Below are 19,998 nucleotides of genomic sequence, written 5' to 3' on the forward strand. Positions count from 1 at the left end.
GATGATTCTCGACAGGAGCGAGAGTAACAGGGTAGTTGTTATGGGGGACTTTAACTTTCCAAATATTGACTGGAAATACTATAGTTCGAGTACTATAGATGGGTCAGTTTTTGTGCAGTGTGTGCAGGAGGGTTTTCTGACACAGTATGTAGATAGGCCAACAAGGGGCGAGGCCACATTGGATTTGGTACTGGGTAATGAACCCGGCCAGGTGTTAGATTTAGATGTAGGTGAGCACTTTGGTGATAGTGATCACAACTCGGTTATGTTTACTTTAGCAATGGGCAGGGATAGGTATATACCGCAAGGCAAGAATTATAGCTGGGGGAAAGGCAATTATGATGCTATTCGGCAAGATTTAGGATGTATAGGATGGGGAAGGAAACTGCAGGGGATGGGTACAATCGAAATGTGGAGCTTTTCAAGGAACAGCTACTGCGTGTCCTTGATAAGTATGTACCTGTCAGGCAGGGAGGAAGTTGTCGAGCAAGGGAACCGTGGTTTACTAAGGAAGTTGAAGCACTTGTCAAGAGGAAGAAGGCGGCTTATGTTAGGATGAGACATGAAGGCTCAGTTAGGGCACTTGAGAGTTACAAGTTAGCCAGGAAGGACCTAAAGGGAGAGTTAAGAAGAGCGAGGAGAGGACACGAAAAGTCGTTGGCGGATAGGATCAAGGAAAACCCTAAGGCTTTCTATAGGTATATCAGGAACAAAAGAATGACTAGAGTAAGATTAGGGCCAATCAAGGATAGTAGTGGAAATTTGTGTGTGGAATCAGAGGAGATGGGGGAAGCGTTAAATGGATATTTTTCGTCAGTGTTTACACTGGAGAAAGACAATGTTGTCGAGGCGAACACTCAGGTTCAGTCGACCAGGCTAGATGGAATTGAGGTTAAAAAGGTGTTAGCAATTTTGGAAAATGTCAAAATAGATAAGTCCCCTGGGCCAGATGGGATTTATCCTAGGATTCTCTGGGAAGCCAGGGAGGAGATTGCAGAGCCTTTGTCCTTGATCTTTATGTCGTCTTTGTCGACAGGAATAGTGCCGGAAGACTGGAGGATAGCAAATGTTGTCCCCTTGTTCAAGAAGGGGAGTAGAGACAACCCTGGTAATTATAGACCTGTGAGCCTTACTTCGGTTGTGGGTAAAATGTTGGAAAAGGTTATAAGAGATAGGGTTTATAATCATCTTGAAAAGAACAAGTTGATTAGCGATAGTCAACACGGTTTTGTGAAGGGTAGGTCATGCCTAACAAACCTTATTGAGTTTTTTGAGAAGGTGACCAAACAGGTGGATAGGGTAAAGCTGTTGATGTGGTGTATATGGATTTCAGTAAGGCATTTGATAAGGTTCCCCACGGTAGGCTATTGCAGAAAATAAGGAAGTATGGAATTGAAGGTGATTTCGCGGTTTGGATCAGTAATTGGCTAGCTGAAAGAAGACAGAGGGTGGTGGTTGATGGCAAATGTTCATCCTGGAGTTCAGTTACTAGTGGTGTACCGCAAGGATCTGTTTTGGGGCCACTGCTGTTTGTCATTTTTATAAATGACCTGGAAGAGGGTGTAGAAGGATGGGTTAGTAAATTTGCAGATGACACGAAGGTCGGTGGAGTTGTGGATAGTGCTGAAGGATGTTATAGGATACAGAGGGACATAGATAAGCTGCAGAGCTGGGCTGAGAGGTGGCAGATGGAGTTTAATGCGGAAAAGTGTGAGGTGGTTCACTTTGGAAGGAGTAACAGGAATGCAGAGTACTGGGCTAATGGCAAGATTCTTGGTAGTGTAGATGAACAGAGAGATCTCGGCATCCAGGTACATAAATCCCTGAAAGTTGCCACCCAGGTTAATAGGGCTGTTAAGAAGGCATATGGTGTGCTAGCCTTTATAAGCAGGGGGATTGAGTTTCGGAACCACAAGGTCATGCTGCAGCTGTACATAACTCTGGTGCGGCCGCACCTGGAGTACTGCGTGCAGTTCTGATCACCACATTATAGGAAGGATGTGGAAGCTTTAGAAAGGGTTCAGAGGAGATTTACTAGGATGTTGCCTGGTATGGAGGGAAGGTCTTACGAGGAAAGGCTCAGGGAATTGAGGTTGTTTTCGTTAGAGAGGAGAAGGCTGAGAGGTGACTTAATAGAGACATATAAGATAGTCAGAGGGTTAGATAGGGTGGACAGTGAGAGTCTTTTTCCTCGGATGGTGATGACCAACACGAGGGGACATAGCTTTAAATTGAGGGGTGATAGATATAGGACAGATGACAGAGGCAGTTACTTTACTCAGAGAGTAGTAGGGGTGTGGAACGCCCTGCCTGCAACAGTAGTAGACTCGCCAACTTTAAGGGCATTTAAGTGGTCACTGGATAGACATATGGATGAAAATGGAATAGTGTAGGTCAGATAGGCTTCAGATGGTTTCACAGGTCGGCGCAACATCGAGGGCCGAAGGGCCCATACTGCGCTGTAGTGTTCTATGTTCTATGTTCTTAACAGCTGTGTCAGATATTCAGATCACTTTGGACAGTATGCTTTACAGCACTTAGAAATGATGCAATATGAAATGGTGAATGAGGCACCAACATTTTTTTTTAAAATATATTTTTATTCAGAAATGTTCAATTTATAACATACAAAATGGTCAAGCAGAAACATCCAAATTTTTATAAATCTCCACCCCAGCTCCACCTTTCCCGTAAATGCCCAGAATCTCTTCCCCCAGTCACACCCTTTCTGCCCCCGCCTCATGACCATTCCCCCACATCTGCCCACCCCCCAGTTGCTGATGACACCCAGCTCCTTAAAGAAGGTAATTAATGGCAACCATCGAGAGTAACACCCCTCCTCCGATCCCATTATGGCAGACTTTTATCTTTTCCAAATGTAGGAATTCAACAAATCTCCCAACCATGTGATGCCCTCCATCCGAGCAGGATTCAGCTCCTGGATATTAGAGAGGTGAATGCCACGACATACGTCTTCTTTCCCTCCTGCAGCTCCAGCAAGTCCGACAGCCCGAAGATGGCCACCATTGAGCACGACTCCACTCTAACTTCCAGAATCTCCGACATTGTCTCGAAGAAGGAAGCCCAAAATTTAACCAACTTAGGGCAGGCCTAGAACATATGCGAGTGGTTTGCCGGACCCTTTGAGCAACGCTCACATCTATCCTCTACACCCGGAAATAACTCACTCATACGTAGCCTGGTCATGTGCGCCTTATGTACCACTTTAAACTGAATCAAACTCAGTCTTGCACATGAGGAGGTAGAAGTGACCCTATGCAGCATCTCACACCACACCTCCCCTCCCCTCAAAAGCAAAACCCGACTTCTTCCCATTTTCCCTTTACTTCCTCCAGTGAACCCCCACCCTCACCATCAACTGCCCATATATATCTGGCATCCTCCCTTCTCCTATTTCATCAAAAGATAGCACCTTATCCGTAAGAGACGACGCCGGAAACTGAGGAAATGAAGAGAGTTCCTTTCCCAAAAAGTTCCGTACCTGCAAAAAACTAAATATGTTCCTTCCCGGGAGTTGGAACTTCTCCACCAATTCCTCCAGTCCAGCAAACCTACATTCCACAAAGAAATCCCGAAACCTCTCGGCTCCCTCCCTGTCCCAGATCGTGTACGACAAATCCATCCCAGCCCGTATAAACCTACGGGATGGAATTCTCCGTTGGCTGATGCCGAAATTGCGAAACTCGATTGGGCGGAGATTCTGTTCCAACACCAAAATGCAGCGGGCGCCAATTTGACGTCAAATCGCAATTCTCAGTCACTCCGACAGCGGCGCCAATGCGTTCCGGAACGCACGTACAGTAAACACCGCTTGCATGTCATCAGCAGGCCTGACCCGGTATTCTCCGGGGTCTCTGAGATTCTCCACCTTCGATGGGCCGAGTTACAGACGGCACGGGGGGGGATGGGGGAAAACAGGCTGAGTGGCTGGGTGACCCCCACCACGGGACTGGGGCGATGTCCAGTCACGGACCACCATTGACTTGGTCTGCAAGGCAGCCATCTTGCTGCACTCCGTTCAGACCACCCACTTTGGCCCCTGTTTCTGCAGGGTGACACCGGCTGGTTGCGTGTCCCCACTTGCACACCCCCCCTCCCCCCCATCTATCCCTCGATCATACCTACCTCCACACTCACTGGTGGGCAACCTATAGCCCACTATAGCCAATATGGGAAAGCCAGCAAGGGGCCGCAGAGCTTACAACTGGCAAGGGCAGTGTTAGCTGATGGTATCCCTGGCATCAGGGGCGGGCGCCAGAGCCAGAGGCCCCCTCAGTGCTGGCTACCGAAGGGGCCAGGGGAGCGGTGATGGAGGGGGGGGGGGGGGAGGGGCGCAGAGCCCGCAGTGCCAACCAGGGCCATCATGTAGCCCGTTGGACCTGGTTGGGCATGGGGCTGCACACTATGTTAACATGTCGACCGTTCCCCCCCCGACAGACAATGGATATTGGAATTCAACCAGCAATAGTGGCCTTCCTCCTAGTCGCTGCAGCCCCTGGGGGACGCCCTGTGACTATGAGCTGGAGCAGCTCGAGAAGGGTGAAGCTGCAGGAGCGGAGCAGGCAGCAGCGGAGCGGGCAGCAGCGGAACAGGAGGAAGCCACCAAGGATAGAGAGCCAGCTGCTGAACAGGCAGAGGAGGGATGCCAAGGAGGCGCCGCATGAGTCCTCGTGTGTATCGACAATGCCTGTCATTCGAGGACCTATTAGACCAGGCATGCCGTCAAAGACTCAGGTTAAGCAGGGAGGTAGTGCGACATATCTGCCAAATATTGGCACACAAAGTGCTGCAGGGGTGTGGGGGAGGGCATCTACTCCCGGTGGCTGTCAAGGTGGCGGTCGCCCTAAACTGTGGGCCCAAGCCATTTTAGGATGATTTTTCGAAGCTGCCCCCTCCTGCCCCACCCCCACTAAGACATCTTTGCCATATAATCCATGGCACTCGGACCTTCTATGCCCTCAGGCAGCCCAACGATCCATAAATGTTGCTGTCTGGAGAGATTCCCCTCGTCGTTGACCTTGGCATTCAATACCTTCTGCCCCTTCACCAACATCGCCACCTCTGCCTCCAAGGTGGCGATCCGGTCACCGTGTTCCACGACCTTCTCCCATACCTTCCGAATCGTCGAGCCCTATACCTCCAGTCGTTGTTTCACCATGCCCAGAGCTGCACGAATGGGCTCAATCACCTTTGTCAAATCATTCATGACCACCTGCCTCTTGTTTCCTGAACTCCTCCACTAGGAATTCCACCAGCTTCTCAATTGTCCACTGAGAGGGCAACGATGACACAGGGGCCTCCGCCATTTTCTCCCCTCCTGCGACATGAGAGCCTTCTAAGTCAGGCGAGGACCCCTTACTCGACTTGTTCCTCCAGACATCCCAAGCCGGAGGAGAAACACAAACTCTCCAACTACAACACTTTTCCACCCGAATAGCACCTATTAAACAGGCAAAAAGGGCCAATAACCAAATCCCCAAGCAGGAGCCACCTTATGTGCAACCGTTCATCTCATGGCCTCCACCAAAGTCCCATCAACACTGCTTTAACATGAAGTGGAGATGCCGGCGTTGGACTGGGGTGAGCACAGTAAGAAGTCTTACAACACCAGGTTAAAGTCCAGGTTGAATTCACCCGAGAAAGGAGCAGTGCTCCGAAAGCTAGTGTTTGAAACAAACATGTTGGACTTTAACCTGGTGTTGTAAGACTTCTTAACATGAAGCTGAGCGAGATATTAAAATTTTGTTCCCAGTCGTCTATTCACTTTCACGTAAAAAAAAATCATGCCCTTACAGTAAAATTGGAACCATAGGAATTTACAGGATCAAAAACAAAAGACCATTATGACCCATCTGGTGTGCTTTAAGAGTTCAAAGCCAGTACTGGCATTTCATTAGTTGTAGCTCTGAACTGATTTTCTCACCAAATGCATGTTCAACTCCTTAAAATCACTGATATTATCAGATCAAATACCACCCTCCGCTGTCTATTCCATTGACTACTGTCTGCACAAAGTTATATCTGTTCTGTCTATTCACGTTTTAATTTCCGAGTTTCATCCCATTACCCATCTTGGCTTCATGTTAAACTGTATTTCAGCGTTCAGGTTAAATGCCACAATAAAGTTTTCTCGCTTATCGAGTGTAAAAAAACCTCAACTTCTGCTGTCCTTCCTTGTAGCTCTTTGTTTAAAAACTGGAAAACCTGCAAATTATATTAGCCAATATTCCTTTAATATATTGGTTTAATTTTTACTATTCTCTTTCCTTAGTAAACTTAGCAGTGCAGTTGAATCATAGAATTTACAGTGCAGAAGGAGGCCTTTCGGCCCATCGAGTCTACACCAGCCCCTGAAAGAGCACACACCTCCACCCTATCCCCGTAACCCAGTAACTCCACCTAACGTTTGGACACTATGGGGCAATTTAGCGTGACCAATCCACCTTAGCTGCACATCTTTGCACTGTGGGAGGAAACTGGAACACCCGGAGGAAACCCATGCAGACATGGGCAAAATGTGCAGACTCCACAGACACAGTGACCCAAGCCGGGAATCGAACCCGGGTCCATAGCGCTGTGAAGCAACAGTGCTAACAACTCTGCTACCGTGCCTGTGTCACCTGTGTCTTGGAGATGTCAGAGTAGTGTCAGTGACACTTGATGATTGTCCTAGCCTAAAATGGAATTCATGCTGTCAACAGTTTCTCCTGATTCCTGCTTTCAAGCAGAAAAATTATGACGGGTATAAATGAAGTCATGTAGCTGCGGGCTTTCCCAGTTAGAACAGGAATCAAAACTAAAAATTCAGTTTCAAAACCCTCTTTTAGCTTGGAAGCTCACTCACCTCTCCCTCCAGGTCATCATTTTCATTCAGAATAGCTGCCTGTCTCGAAAGTTCAAAGTCTGAGACAATAAAAGTTAATGACCTTAACTTAATTGTACCCAAAAATAACTACTGCTAAGGGCAGCTCAGACTCAATGAATAGGGGCTGTCAAGCGCTTTGGGATTTCCGGAGGCTGTGAAAGATGCTATGCTAATTACAAGTCTTTGTTCTTTTTATTGTAAAGTTTTCTATCTTGGAAGTCCAAACAGTCAGATAGGTTTTGCCAAGTGTTTCCACAATTTAGACACCCAATCTTAATCCCTTTGTATGTTTTGCTGCATGTTTCAAACTGTAGAAATCCTTACTGTACAATTGAACAAATATGTAAAAGCTTACCTCCTCCATATTCGCCTCTCTTCCATATGTGATATTATTTTTTATTGACGTTGCAAACAACATAGGTTCCTGACTGACGATTGAAATCTTCTGCCGGAACCACTGTGGATCCAAGCTTTCTAGATCACATCCTCCTAATTAAACAATACAAATAGAGTTATTCAAAATAGCAACACTCAAGCACCAACATTACTGTGTTGGAATACTGGATGTCAAACTCATGAATTCTGCAGTAACCCTTCAAAACAAAATTCCCCTAGTTTTCTCCTGAAGAAGTTGATTCATACTAGTTGCATTCAAGTACCTTGCCCAAGATATACAACTTCACATTTGTGACCCTCGGCAATGAATATTGATGCAATTTGATCATTAAGGATATTGTAGTTGAGCCAACTAATGTTATACTGACACTTGCCTACTCAGTTAACAGGAAAAATAAATCTATGGATCTGGAGAAACAGATACCCAGCCATTGGTGTATGGTGAAAACATTGCCAGACTGTCTCATTATGAATGCTTGGCTGAGCTGCAAGCTTCAATAACATAGAAATATAGTAAATAGGAGGAGGATTAGGCAATTCAGCCCTTTGATCCTGTTCCGCCGTTCATTATCATGGCTGATCATCTAACTGAATATCCTAATTCCGTTTTCTCCCCCATATCCTTTGATCCGCTTTCTCCCCCATATCCTTTGATCCGCTTCGCCGTAAGTGCTATATCTAATTGCTTGTTAAAAATATGCAATGTTTTTGCCTCAACTGTGGTAACAGGTTCCACAGTCCGACCACTCTCTGGGTGAAGAAATTTCTCCTCCTCTCTGTCCTAAATGGTCCATCCGTATCCTCAGACAGTGACCCCTGGTTCTGGTCACACCCACCATCGGGAGCATACTTCCTGCAGCTACCTTGCCTAGTCCCTTTAGAATTTTATAGGTTTCTATGAGATTACTCCCTCATTCTTCTGAACTCCAACGAATACAATCCTAACCGATTCAATCTCTCGTCATACGTCAGTCGCGCCATCCCAAGAATCAAACTGGTAAACCTTTGCTGCACTCCCTCTAGAGCAAGATAAGGAGACCAAAACTGCACACAATATTCCAGGTGTGGCCTCAAGATTGCAGCAGGATATCCCTGCTCCTGTACTCAAATCCCCTCCATTTGTCTTCTTTACCGCCTGCTGTACCTGCATGCTTACCTTCAGTGACTGGCGTACGAGGACACCCAAGTCTAGTTGCACATTTCCCTCTCCTAATTTATGGCTATTCAGATAATAGTCTGCCTTCTCGTATTTGCGACCAAAGTGGGTAACCTCGCATTTCTACAAATTATACGGCACCTGCCATTCATTTGTCCACTCACCCAAATTACACTGAAGGGTCCAAATTACACTGAAGGATCTCTGCATCCTCCTCACAACTCACCCTCTCACGCAACTTGGTGTCATCTGCAAATTTGGAGATATCCCATTTTGTTCCCTCGTTTTTTTTTTTAAATTTAGATTAGCCAATTATTTTTTCCAATTAAGGGGCAATTTAGCGTGGCCAATCCACCTACTCTGCACATTTTTGGGTTGTGGGGGCGAAACCCACGCAGACACGGGGAGAACGTGCAAACTCCACACGGACAGTGACCCAGAGCCGGGACATTTTGTTCCCTCATCTAAATCATTAATATATATTGTGAAGAGCTGGAGTCCTAGCACCGATCCCTGCAGTACCTCACTAATCACTGCCTGTCAATTTTAAAAAGACCCGTTTATTCCTACTCTTTTGTTTCCTGGCTGCCAACCAGTTTTCTATCCATTTCAATACACTGCCACTAATCCCATGCACTTTAATTTTACACACAAATCTCTCATGCCGGACTTTATCAAAAGCCTTCTGAAAGTCCAAATATACTACATCCACTGGCTCCCCCTTGTCTACTAGTTACATCCACAAAGAACTCCAGTAGATTTGTCAAGTATGATTTTCCCTTCATAAATCCATGTTGACACTGTCTGATCCTGCCACTATTTTATTTTTAAATTTAGAGCGCCCAATTCATTTTTTCCCATTAAGGGGCAATTTAGCGTGGCTAATCCACCTACCCTGCACATCTTTGGGTTGTGGGAGCGAAACCCACTCAAACACGGGGAGGACGTGCAAACAGTCCCAGGTTCGAATCCCGGCGTGGCTCACTGTCTATGTGGAGTCTGCACGTTCTCCCCGTGTCTGCGTGGGTTTCCTACGGGTGCTCTGGTTTCCTCCCACAAGTCCCGAAAGACGTGCTGTTAGGTAATTTGGACATTCTGAATTCTCCCTCCGTGTACCCGAACAGGCGCCGGAATGTGGCGATTAGGGGCTTTTCACGGTAACTTCATTGCAGTGTTAATGTAAGCCTACATGTGACACTAAAGATTATTATTATAATTAACATAAAAACTAGGAGCAGGAGTAGGCAATTCACCTCGAGCCTGCTCCGCCATTCAAGACGATCATTCTTTTTTAAAAATAAATTTTGAATACCCAATTTTTTTCCTCCCCCCCCCCCCCCCCCCCCCACCCCAATTAAGGGGCAATTTAGTATGGCCAATCCACCTGCCCTGCACATCTCTGGGTTGTGGGGCTGAAACCCACGCAGTCACGGGCAAATGTGCAAACTCCACACGGACAGTGACCCAGGGCCGGGATTCGAATCCGGGTCCTTGGCGGCGTAATCCCAGTGCTAACCACTGTGTAATGTGCCACCCCCATTCAAAACGATCATGGCTGATCACATCTCTGCCTCACTCCACTTTCCTGCTCATTCTCCACAATCCCACAACCCATTATTAATAAAAAATCTGTCCATTTCCTCCTTAAATTTATTCAATGTCCCACCATCCACTACATTCGAGGTAGTGAATTCACAGACTTATGACCCTTTGGAGAAAAGTAATTTCTCACCATCTCGGTTTTAAATCGGCTGCCCCTTATCCTAAAACTATGACCAAAAGAGGAAACATCCAGGGGCAGCACAGTGGCAAAGTGGTTAGCACTGCTGCCTCATGGCGCCGAGAACCTGGGTTCGATCCTGACCCGGGTCACTGTCCGTGTGGAGTTTGCACATTCCCCCCATGTCTGTGTGGGTCTCATCCCCTTGATCCAAAGATGCACAGAGTAGGTGGATTGACCATGTTAAATTGCCCTTAATTGGAAAAAAAAGAGGAAACATCTGCCTTACATCTGTTTTGTCAGTTCCCTTTAGCATCTTATATACCTTAATTAGATCTCTCATTCTTCTAAACTCTAGAAATGATAGGCCTTAACTGCTCAATCTCTCTTCATAAGACAAATCCCTCATCTCTGGAAGCAACCTAGTGAACCTCCTCTGAACTGCCTCCAATGCCACAACATCTTTCCTCAAATAAGGGGACCAAAACTGTGCACAATAGTCCAGATGCTGTCTCACCAATGCCTTGTACAGTTGCAGCGACATTTCCCTACCTAATTACTCTATTCCTTTAGCAATAAATACCAAAATTCCATTTGCTTTCCTTATTACCTTCTGTACCTGTATACAGGTTTTCTGTGATTCAGATCCCTCTGCACCAAAGCACTCTGAAGTTTCTCTCCATTTAGATAATAAGTTACCTTTCTATTTTTCCGACCAAAATGGATAGTGTCACACTTATCCACATTAAACTCCCATCTGCCAAATTTTGGCCCACTCATCTAACATATCCATATCCATTTGTAAATTTCTTATTTCTTCATTGCAACTTATTATTCCACCTATTTTAGAGTCACTCACCTGCTGAAGGAGCTAAGCTCCGAAAGCTACTGATTCCAAAAAAACCTGTTGGACTTTAACCTGGTGTTGTAAAACTTTTAACTGTGTCCTTCAACCCCCCCACCCTTCTGTCACAATCAACCCCTCCCCCCCTGCAATTGTGAACCATGCGTGTGGCTCATGATGCCCTCTCTGTGTCTCAGGAAAAGCTCTCCCACAATCGCCGGGAGAGGGGCCAGACTGGCGGAGGCGTACCGGACGTAAGAATCCTCACCTCCTTCGAGCGGGCCCTGGAGGTGACTGGTGTGGCCAATGACAGGGCGGTCACCAATGTAGAGGCTGACGATCGCTGCAAAGATGAAGACCCATCCCTCCCACTGACCACATGTCCATTCTCCCGCAGATCCTCCAGCCAACAGCGCTGGCCCTTCCTGTGTTGCCCCCTCTCCAGTCTCCCATGAGACCACCTCGGAAGAGAGCCCTGAGGATGCCACCACAATAGTCAGGTCAATTGGGAAGCATTTAAAAATGCAATGCTTTACAAAATAGCTTTAGAAATTTTCATTTCTATATTTAAGAGTGGTAACTGGGGAAGCTCGGTGGCGCAGTGGGTTAGCCTTGCTGCCTCACGGCACTGAGGTTCCAGGTTCGATCCCGGCTCTGGGTCACTGTCCCTGTGGAGTTTGCACATTCTCCCCGTGTTTGCGTGGGTTTCGCCCCCACACCCCAAAAGGATGTACAGGCTAGGTGGATTGGCCATGCTAAATTGCCCCTTAATTGGAAAAAATTAATTGGGTACTCTAAATTTAAAAATTTTAAAAAGAGTGGTAACTTGGTGAAGAGTGGTAACTTGGTAGAGTACCCAATTATTTTTTTTTCCCAATTAAGGGGCAATTTAATGTGGCCAATCCACCTAGCCTGCACACCTTTGGGTTGTGGGGGTGAAACCCATGCAGACATGGGGAGAATGTGCAAACTCCACATGGACAGTGACCCAGGGCCGGGATTCAAACCCGGGTCCTCAGCGCCGCAGTCCCAGTGCTATCCACTGCGCCGCATGCCGCCCTAAGTTTGATTCATATAGCTGAAAATGGATAAATCACAAAAAATAAATATTTTTTAACTACAGCGTGAACCTATCAACTGAGAGTATCAGGAATTACTAGAGACATTTCATAAAGTACAGAGCCATTTTCTAATAAAATTGGGGTACAGTAAAATCAATTTTAGTAAATTTAAATTTAAAAATACATTCAACAGCTTTTAATGTTCCTATTAGTGTCATTGTGTCCAAAATAACTAGATGATGGCTTTCCGCCTCCACAAAGAACAAGGAATGCAAATCGCAAAAGCTCTGGCGATTAATTCAATCTGGGTGCATGGCCAGTTTTGTGGGCAGTGTGGCTTCCAGTGCAATATTTCTTGAACTAGAGTAGAAGTTGGAAACCATTTGTCGTGAACATAAGTTTGCACTTAAAACTCGGTGATGTTTTACACTAATTTTGGATCAACTGTACCAAGAAAAATCGTATCTTTCATCAGAAGGACTACTTTATTGTCCCTGTAAATTCTGATTGCCACAAGAGTAGATCATGGAAACGGAAAGATAATTTTCAGCTCAGTGCTGAAAGAAGATTTAATCTAGAGCAGCAAAGCAGTTAAAAGAAACACATCAACAGATAAATACGCATCCCACGTGTCCTGCCCAATCTGGAGAGCATGCGGAACTTTCAATGGTGTTGGCATAAGACCCAATACATAGCTCCAATTCAAGAGACCTGTTCTGTTTGCAAACAATTTGCAAGTGCATAAGCAAGAGGCTTAATAAATAAACAGTACACTATAACATATATACACATACGTGGAGAGGATGTTTCCACGAGTAGGAAAAACAAGCCCCCGAGGGCACAGCCTCAGACTGAAGGGATGATCCTTTAAAACAGAGATGAGGAGGAATTTCTTCAGGTGGCGAATCTGTGGAACTCTTTGCAGCAGAAGGCGGTGGAGGCCAAATCACTGAGTGTCTTTGAGACAGAGATAGATAGGTTCTTGATCAATAAGGAGTCAGGGGTTATGGGGAGAAGGCAGGAGAATGGGGATGAGAAACATATCAGCCATGATTGAATGGCAGAGCAGACTCAATGGGCTGAATGGTCTAATTCTGCTCTCATGTCTTATATGCCAAAAATTAATTTGATGATTAACGGTTAGAAAATAGATGCAACATGATGAAAGCAACCATGTTCTGAATCACTGGTGTTAATTCACAAAAAAGTTTTGAAAGAAAGTGACCCAAACTTTCTCCCAAAGCCAATATGTAGCATTCTTAATAAAAAGTCAGATGTTGTGACTGCACATCCACAACTCCAACCAAACTGTGCTGTAGCCAACAGGAGGAAGCCAAGTTAATAATAATAATCGTTTATTGTGATAAGTAGGCTTCAATGAAGTTACTGTGAAAAGCCCCTAGTCGCCACATTCCGGCGCCCGTTCGTGGAGACCGGTACGGAATTGAACCCTCGCTGCTGGCCTTGTTCTGCATTACAAGCCAGCTGTTTAGCCCACTGTGCTAAACCAGCCCCTGCGCCAAAGTTATGCCAAAGTAGAGTTTCCAAAGAGCAAGATCCTTACTAATTTTCCCTCTTTTTTTATTTGATGTCCACATGGAAAGTTTGGAATTATGCAAGAGTGAAAACATCTATTAAATCAAATAGTGAAAACAAAAAAGTGCTTTTTGCTTATGGGTGCCAATACATCAGATTTTAAATGTGACTACCAGAAACCTCATAATTGTAAAATGCATATGGAAAAGGCAGAGTACCGCAGATTGTTTTAATTCTCACCGCCAGAATCTGAGAAATTGTACTTGTTCCAATGAATCAGAAAATCCACTGCCACACCGAAAGTACTGAAGTGAACATTAAGTAAAGTGGTGCAGTAACTGAGTGTTATGTTGTTAGACTGACTGGGGAATCAAGGATATACAACATAAGAAAGGACTCTGGAGTACAGTGCATTCAAAACCAACACAGCCGCAAACAGATGTTTTTAATAAAACCTCGCCAGTATTTTGTTTGCTTGACATTCCCAACTCCTCTTCTTGGTCCATAAATTTAAGTGAGATTGGATTGGATTGGATTTGGTTATTGTCACGTGTACCGAGGTAGAGTGAAAAGTATTTTTCTGCAAGCAGCTCAACAGATCATTCAGTACATGGAAGAAAAGGGAATTTAACAAAATTCAAGAAAATACATGAGAATACATAATAGGGCAACACAAGATATACAATGTAACTACATAAGCATTGGCATCGGAAGAAGCATACAGGGTGTAGTGTTAATGAGGTCAGTCAATAAGAGGGTCATTTAGGAGTCTGGTGACAGTGGGGAAGAAGCTGTTTTTGAGTCTGTTCATGCGTGTTCTCAGACTTCTGTATCTCCTGCCCGATGGAAGAAGTTGGAAAAGTGAGTAAGCTGGGTGGGAGGGATCCTTGATTATGCTGCCCGCTTTCCCCAGCCAGCGGGAGGTGTAGATGGAGTCCATGGATGGGAGGCAGGTTCGTGTGATGGACTGGGCGGTATTCACGACTCTCTGAAGTTTCTTGTGGTCCTGGGCCGAGCAGTTGCCATACCAGGCTGTGATGCAGCCGATAGGATGCTTTAGAACATAGAACATAGAACAGTACAGCACAGAACAGGCCCTTCGGCCCTCAATGTTGTGCCGAGCCATGATCACCCTACTCAAACCCACGTATACACCCTATACCCGTAACCCAACAACCCCCCCCTTAACCTTACTTTTATTAGGACACTACGGGCAATTTAGCATATAGTGCATCTGTAAAAGTTGGTAAGGGTTAATGTGGACATGCTGAATTTCCTTAGTTTCATGAGGAAGTATAGGCGCTATTGGGCTTTCTTGGTGATAGCATCGACGCGAGTGGACCAGGACAGATTTTTGGTGATGTGCACCCCTAGGAATTTGAAATTGCTAACCATCTCCACCTCGGCCCCGTTGATGCTGACAGGGGTGTGTACAGTACTTTGCTTCCTGAAGTCGATGACCAGCTCTTTAGTTTTGCTGGCATTGAGGGAGAGATTGTTGTCGTTACACCACTCCACTAGGTTCTCTATCTCCCTCCTGTATTCAGACTCGTCGTTATTCGAGATCCGGCCCACTATGGTCGTATCGTCAGCAAACTTGTAGATGGAGTTTGCAGTAATCCGCGGGAGGCAGGAGTTCCGTCACCACACCGATATTTATTTACAATAACGATATTACAGGAGCAGCTACAAACAGTGCTGCTAGCAGTCCAGTCAACTTAAGACTGCTCACAAAGCCTACACAGGTGATTATATGGGCCCCCTCAATGAGCTATCATTGAGGGAGCTCATACTCCAATTGGCTTTATTGGTTGGCCAATTGGAGTACATTACAGAGTTGGAACCAAGTTTTGCCACGCAGTCGTGTGTGTACAGGGAGTAGAGTAGGGGGCTAAGTACGCAGCCTTGCGGAGCACCGGTATTGAGGACTATTGTGGAGGAGGTGGCGGTGTTCATTCTTACTAATTGTGGTCTGTTGGTCAGAAAGTCAAGGATCCAATTGCAGAGTGGAGAGCCAAGTCCTAGGTTTTGGAGCTTTGATATGAGCTTGGCTGGGATTATGGTGTTGAAGGCGGAGCTGTAGTCAATAAATAGGAGTCTGATGTAGGAGTCCTTGTTTTCTAGATGCTCTAGGGGTGAGTGTAGGGCCAGGGAAATGGCGTCTGATGTGGACCGGTTGCGACGGTATGCGAATTGAGGTGGGTCAAGGCGTTCCGGGAGTATGGAGGTGATGCGCTTCATGATCAGCCTCTCGAAGCACTTCATTACAATTAATGTCAGGGCCACCGTGCGGTAGTCATTGAGGCATGTTACCTGGTTCTTCTTTGGTACCGGTATGATGATAGTCTTCTTGAAGCAGGTGGGGACCTCGGAGTGGAGTAGGGATAGGTTAAAGATGTCTGTGAATACCTCTGCCAGCTGGTATGCACAGGCTCGGAGTGCACGACCAGGGTTCCCGTCCGCGCCCATCGCCTTCCGTGGGTTCACTTTCAGGAAGGCCGATCTGATTTCGGAAACTGTGATGGTGGGTATGGGTGAATTATGGGCTGCTGGGGCACTCGACAGCGGATTGTTGGTAATCTGCTCAAACCGAGCATAGAATGCATTAAGTTCATCGGGGAGGGGTGCGCTGCTGCCAGAGATACTGCTCGGCTTCGCTTTGTAGCCCGTTATGTTGTTTAGTCCTTGCCACAACCGCCGAGAGTCTGTCTGTGACTCTAGCTTAGTTTGATATTCTCTCTTGGCATCTCGGATGGCTTTGCGGAGGTCGTACATGAATTTCTTGAATAGGACAATCGTCTGCCTTGAACGCCTCAGATCTGTCCTTCAGTAGGGAGTCAATCTCGCGGTTGAGCCATGGTTTCCGGTTGGGGAACGTACGTACTGCTTTCTTTGGCATGCAGTCGTCCACACATTTGCTGATGAAGTCTGTGATGGTGGTGGCATACTCATTTAAGTTAGTCGCTGAGTTCTTAAATATGGACCAATCCACTGTCTCTAAGCAGTCACGCAAGAGCTCTTCTGTCTCCTCGGACCAGCACTGCACAACCTTCTTAGCTGGATTCTCCCGCTTGAGTTTCTGCTTGTAAGCCGGGAGAAGGAGCACAGTCTTGTGGTCTAAAGTGCGGTCGGGGGATGGAACGGTTGGCGCCCTTGATTTTTGAGTAGCAGTGGTCAAGAGTGTTGTCGCCCCTGGTGGGACAGGAAATGTGCTGGTGGAATTTTGGCAGTACACTCCTGAGGTTGGCTTTGTTGAAGTCTCCGGCCACAATGAACAAGGCCTCCGGATGTTCTGTTTCATAGTTGTTGATGACTGTGTACAGTTCATCCAGCGCCTTCCTCACTTCTGCCTGGGGTGGGATGTAGACCGCTGTGATAATGGCTGAAGTGAACTCACGTGGAAGATAGTATGGGCGGCACTTTACGGTCAGGTATTCCAGGTCTGGGGAGCAGTAGGTCACCAGGGTCACCACATCCAAACACCAGGAGGAGTTGATGAAGAGGCAAACCCCTCCACCCTTTGCTTTGCCTGAAGATGCCGTGCGGTCCACCCGGTGAATAGAGAAGCCTTCAGGTTGTATGGCACAGTCCGGTGAGGCGGGGGTGAGCCATGTCTCTGTGAAACAGAGCACACAGCAGTCTCTTACTTCCCTCTGAGAGGTAAATCTGGCGTTAAGTTCATCCAGCTTGTTTTCAATCGCTTGGATGTTTGCCAGGAATATGCTGGGGAGTGGGGTCTTGAAACCGCGTTGCTTCAGTCTAACCTGCAGACCGCTGCTTTTCCCGCGCTTCCTCGGTCGGCGGCTGCTGCTGAATGATCCTGGGATCCAATGGGAGACGTCAGCCCTTGTGGAAGGTAAGTGGTTGCGTCTGGCGGGGTCCAGGGCACTAGTGAGGTCCAGGGCGCTGTTTACGTTTCTGGGGTTGCGTCTGGCAGGGTCCCGGGCGCTGGTTGAGGTAGAGGGGTTGCTGGGGGGGCGAGTTTGTGATCCGGATGGGTCCCGGCGTTCTGCGGGCGCGGGAATATGTGCGGGATCATGTGTGAGGGGATACAAGAGAGAAATTGGAGAAAGACTTTATGTATTTGACAATGAAATAATGCCAACCAAATGAGATTTGAATAGGTACTGCACACGAAGGATATTTCCACACAAGCCATGTTTTGAAGTTTACAAACAAAGGCAATTTTAATTTACTTCACAGTTCTCCTTCTACTGCTGGCATTAAAGCCTCCTCATTAGCCTGTTAAACACAATGAGCTAATCCAATCATGCACCAATTATACCAATCTTGCATGGTGATGCAAGAATCATAAGGCTCTTATGAGGCGAAAGGAAGCAAGAAAGGGAACCCTTACATCATGTTGTCCACAGGATGGCAGACCCAATTTGTATAAGAATGAACATTTAATATGTAAAAACAGATTTTTGTAAAGAACACAGCAAATTTCTTTGGGAGTTATTATGCGGTCTAAACAATGTTTATTCTTATGTACATATTGGCCAAAGATTTCCTGGACATTTGCAGCATTGCGCTGGCGTATCTACATCATGGGGCCCGATTTAAGGTGCAAACATCCCATCAAACTTCATTCATTACTTTCCCATCCTAAATTCCTAAGAATTTTGTTCTGCTGCACTCATTGAAATAGTTGAGCAGCTAATTATAACAGCTCCAGCCATTAAAATCACTGGAGGCAATAGGTTTGCTGAATTAATCCCATTGCAATCCTCCCTGTCACTTGGTTGCATAATGGCTTTGATTTAGTATAACAATGGGAATCTTGCGCGCACATTTTGCAACTATTGAAATCGTGGGATTATTCTTAATCCAGTCATAATGTTAGAAGCAAGTTGAATTTTTGCAAATTATATACGTATCTGTCAGCATGTAGAGTTATCTAGATAGGAAGATTTAATTACATTTGCCGTTAATCTTGCACTACTGCACTATCATAATTCTTTATCGATTTTTTTTACGATCGACTGCAGCAAGCAAACCTGACTTGAAGTTGCAGTACATTCACAGGAAAAGGGAATCAATTCAGTTTGTGCCTTTCGAAATGGAATCGAAATTGAATAAGCAGCAACTTTGTTTCTTAACAGCAGGGAGACGACCCCCCCCCCCCCCCCCCAACACCACCATGACCAACTCTAACATAGATACAGCCCCTGGGTAATACCAGGCTTTATCTTCCTAAAGAAGCAAGTCTCTGGTCTGATTCACTCAATGCTCACTGCAGCATACTCCAATCAATCAAATTATGCTTCGATCCCGGCTCTGGGTCACTGTCCGTGTGGAGTTTGCACATTCTCCCTGTGTTTGCGTGGGTTTCGCCCCCACAACCCAAAGATGTGCAAGGTAGGTGGATTGAACATGCTAAATTGCCCCTTAATTGGAAAAAAGGAATTGGGTACTCTAAATTTATTTATTTTTTTAAATCAAATTTTGCTGCGAATTAGCTACCAGCTGATCAGCCAGACACTGCTCCAATTCATGACTTTCTTTGCGCTGTTCAGATTTTTTTTTGCTTATGAGCTGGAAAGCTAGAACGATTCTGGTGGGTATCTGCACTCTTTAAAACTGCAGACCATTACAAAGAAAGGTCAATCAATGAGAACATTTAGATATTCCATCAGTATTCTACATACCTCCTTATAAAAAAAACTTACATTAGATTCAAACTGCTGATTTTAGCAGAATTATGACAAAAATGTATATACTTGAATAATTTTAATTTTTCTGATGAACAATACTGTTAAGGAAATATCATACCAAGTAGTATTATTCCAGAATCTGGATCATAGAATCTTTCTATTAGGTTGACTATAGTTGATTTTCCTCCACCTGATGGACCAACCAATGCGATCATGTTACCCGGTTCAACTGCAAATGTAATTTCCTACAAATACAAAGTTTTGATGATCACTGAGACAGTTAGAATGATGGAAGTCAAATTCCTAGTCACTTTTTTTTAAAAATCACTTACGGAACGTGGGCATCACTGGTTAGGTCATCATTTATTTCCCATCCTTAGTTGCCCTTCAGAAGGTGGTGGTGAGTTGCGTGCAACCCCTTGGGGATGTGCGTCCACAAGATGATAGAATTTTTCATCAAAATGGAGAGTCAAGTAGTTGATTCTGAGACTAGTGTCCTGAATCTTAACAAAGGAAACTACGATAAACTGGGCGTGAGTTGGCTTTGATCGATTAGGAAATGTTACTTAAATGGATGACAGTGGATAGGCAATGGCAAACATTCAAAGAGCGCATGGAGGAACTGCAACAATTTTTTATTCCTGTCTGGCACAAAAGTAAAACGGGAAAGTTGGCCAATTCATGGCTTACAAGGGAAATTAGGGATAGTATTCAATCCAAGGAAGTAGCATATCAATGGGCC

General features: G+C 45.7%; 1 protein-coding gene across 1 annotated transcript in view; it reads right to left on the reverse strand.

The window, feature by feature from the left end:
• The window catches only part of LOC119956611 (ABC transporter B family member 1-like), a 309,180-nt gene that overhangs the window by 139,470 nt on the left and 149,712 nt on the right, over positions 1–19,998 (reverse strand). Inside the window, exons 15-16 of the mRNA XM_038783984.1 lie at positions 19,375–19,501; positions 7,242–7,375 (exon numbers count right to left, since the gene is read on the reverse strand). Of these exons, the coding sequence (XP_038639912.1) occupies positions 7,242–7,375; positions 19,375–19,501 (261 nt within the window). The remainder of the gene's footprint in view (positions 1–7,241; positions 7,376–19,374; positions 19,502–19,998) is intronic.

The sequence above is a fragment of the Scyliorhinus canicula genome, chromosome 1 (genome assembly GCF_902713615.1).
Source record: "Scyliorhinus canicula chromosome 1, sScyCan1.1, whole genome shotgun sequence".
Classification (NCBI taxonomy): Eukaryota; Metazoa; Chordata; class Chondrichthyes; order Carcharhiniformes; family Scyliorhinidae; genus Scyliorhinus; species Scyliorhinus canicula.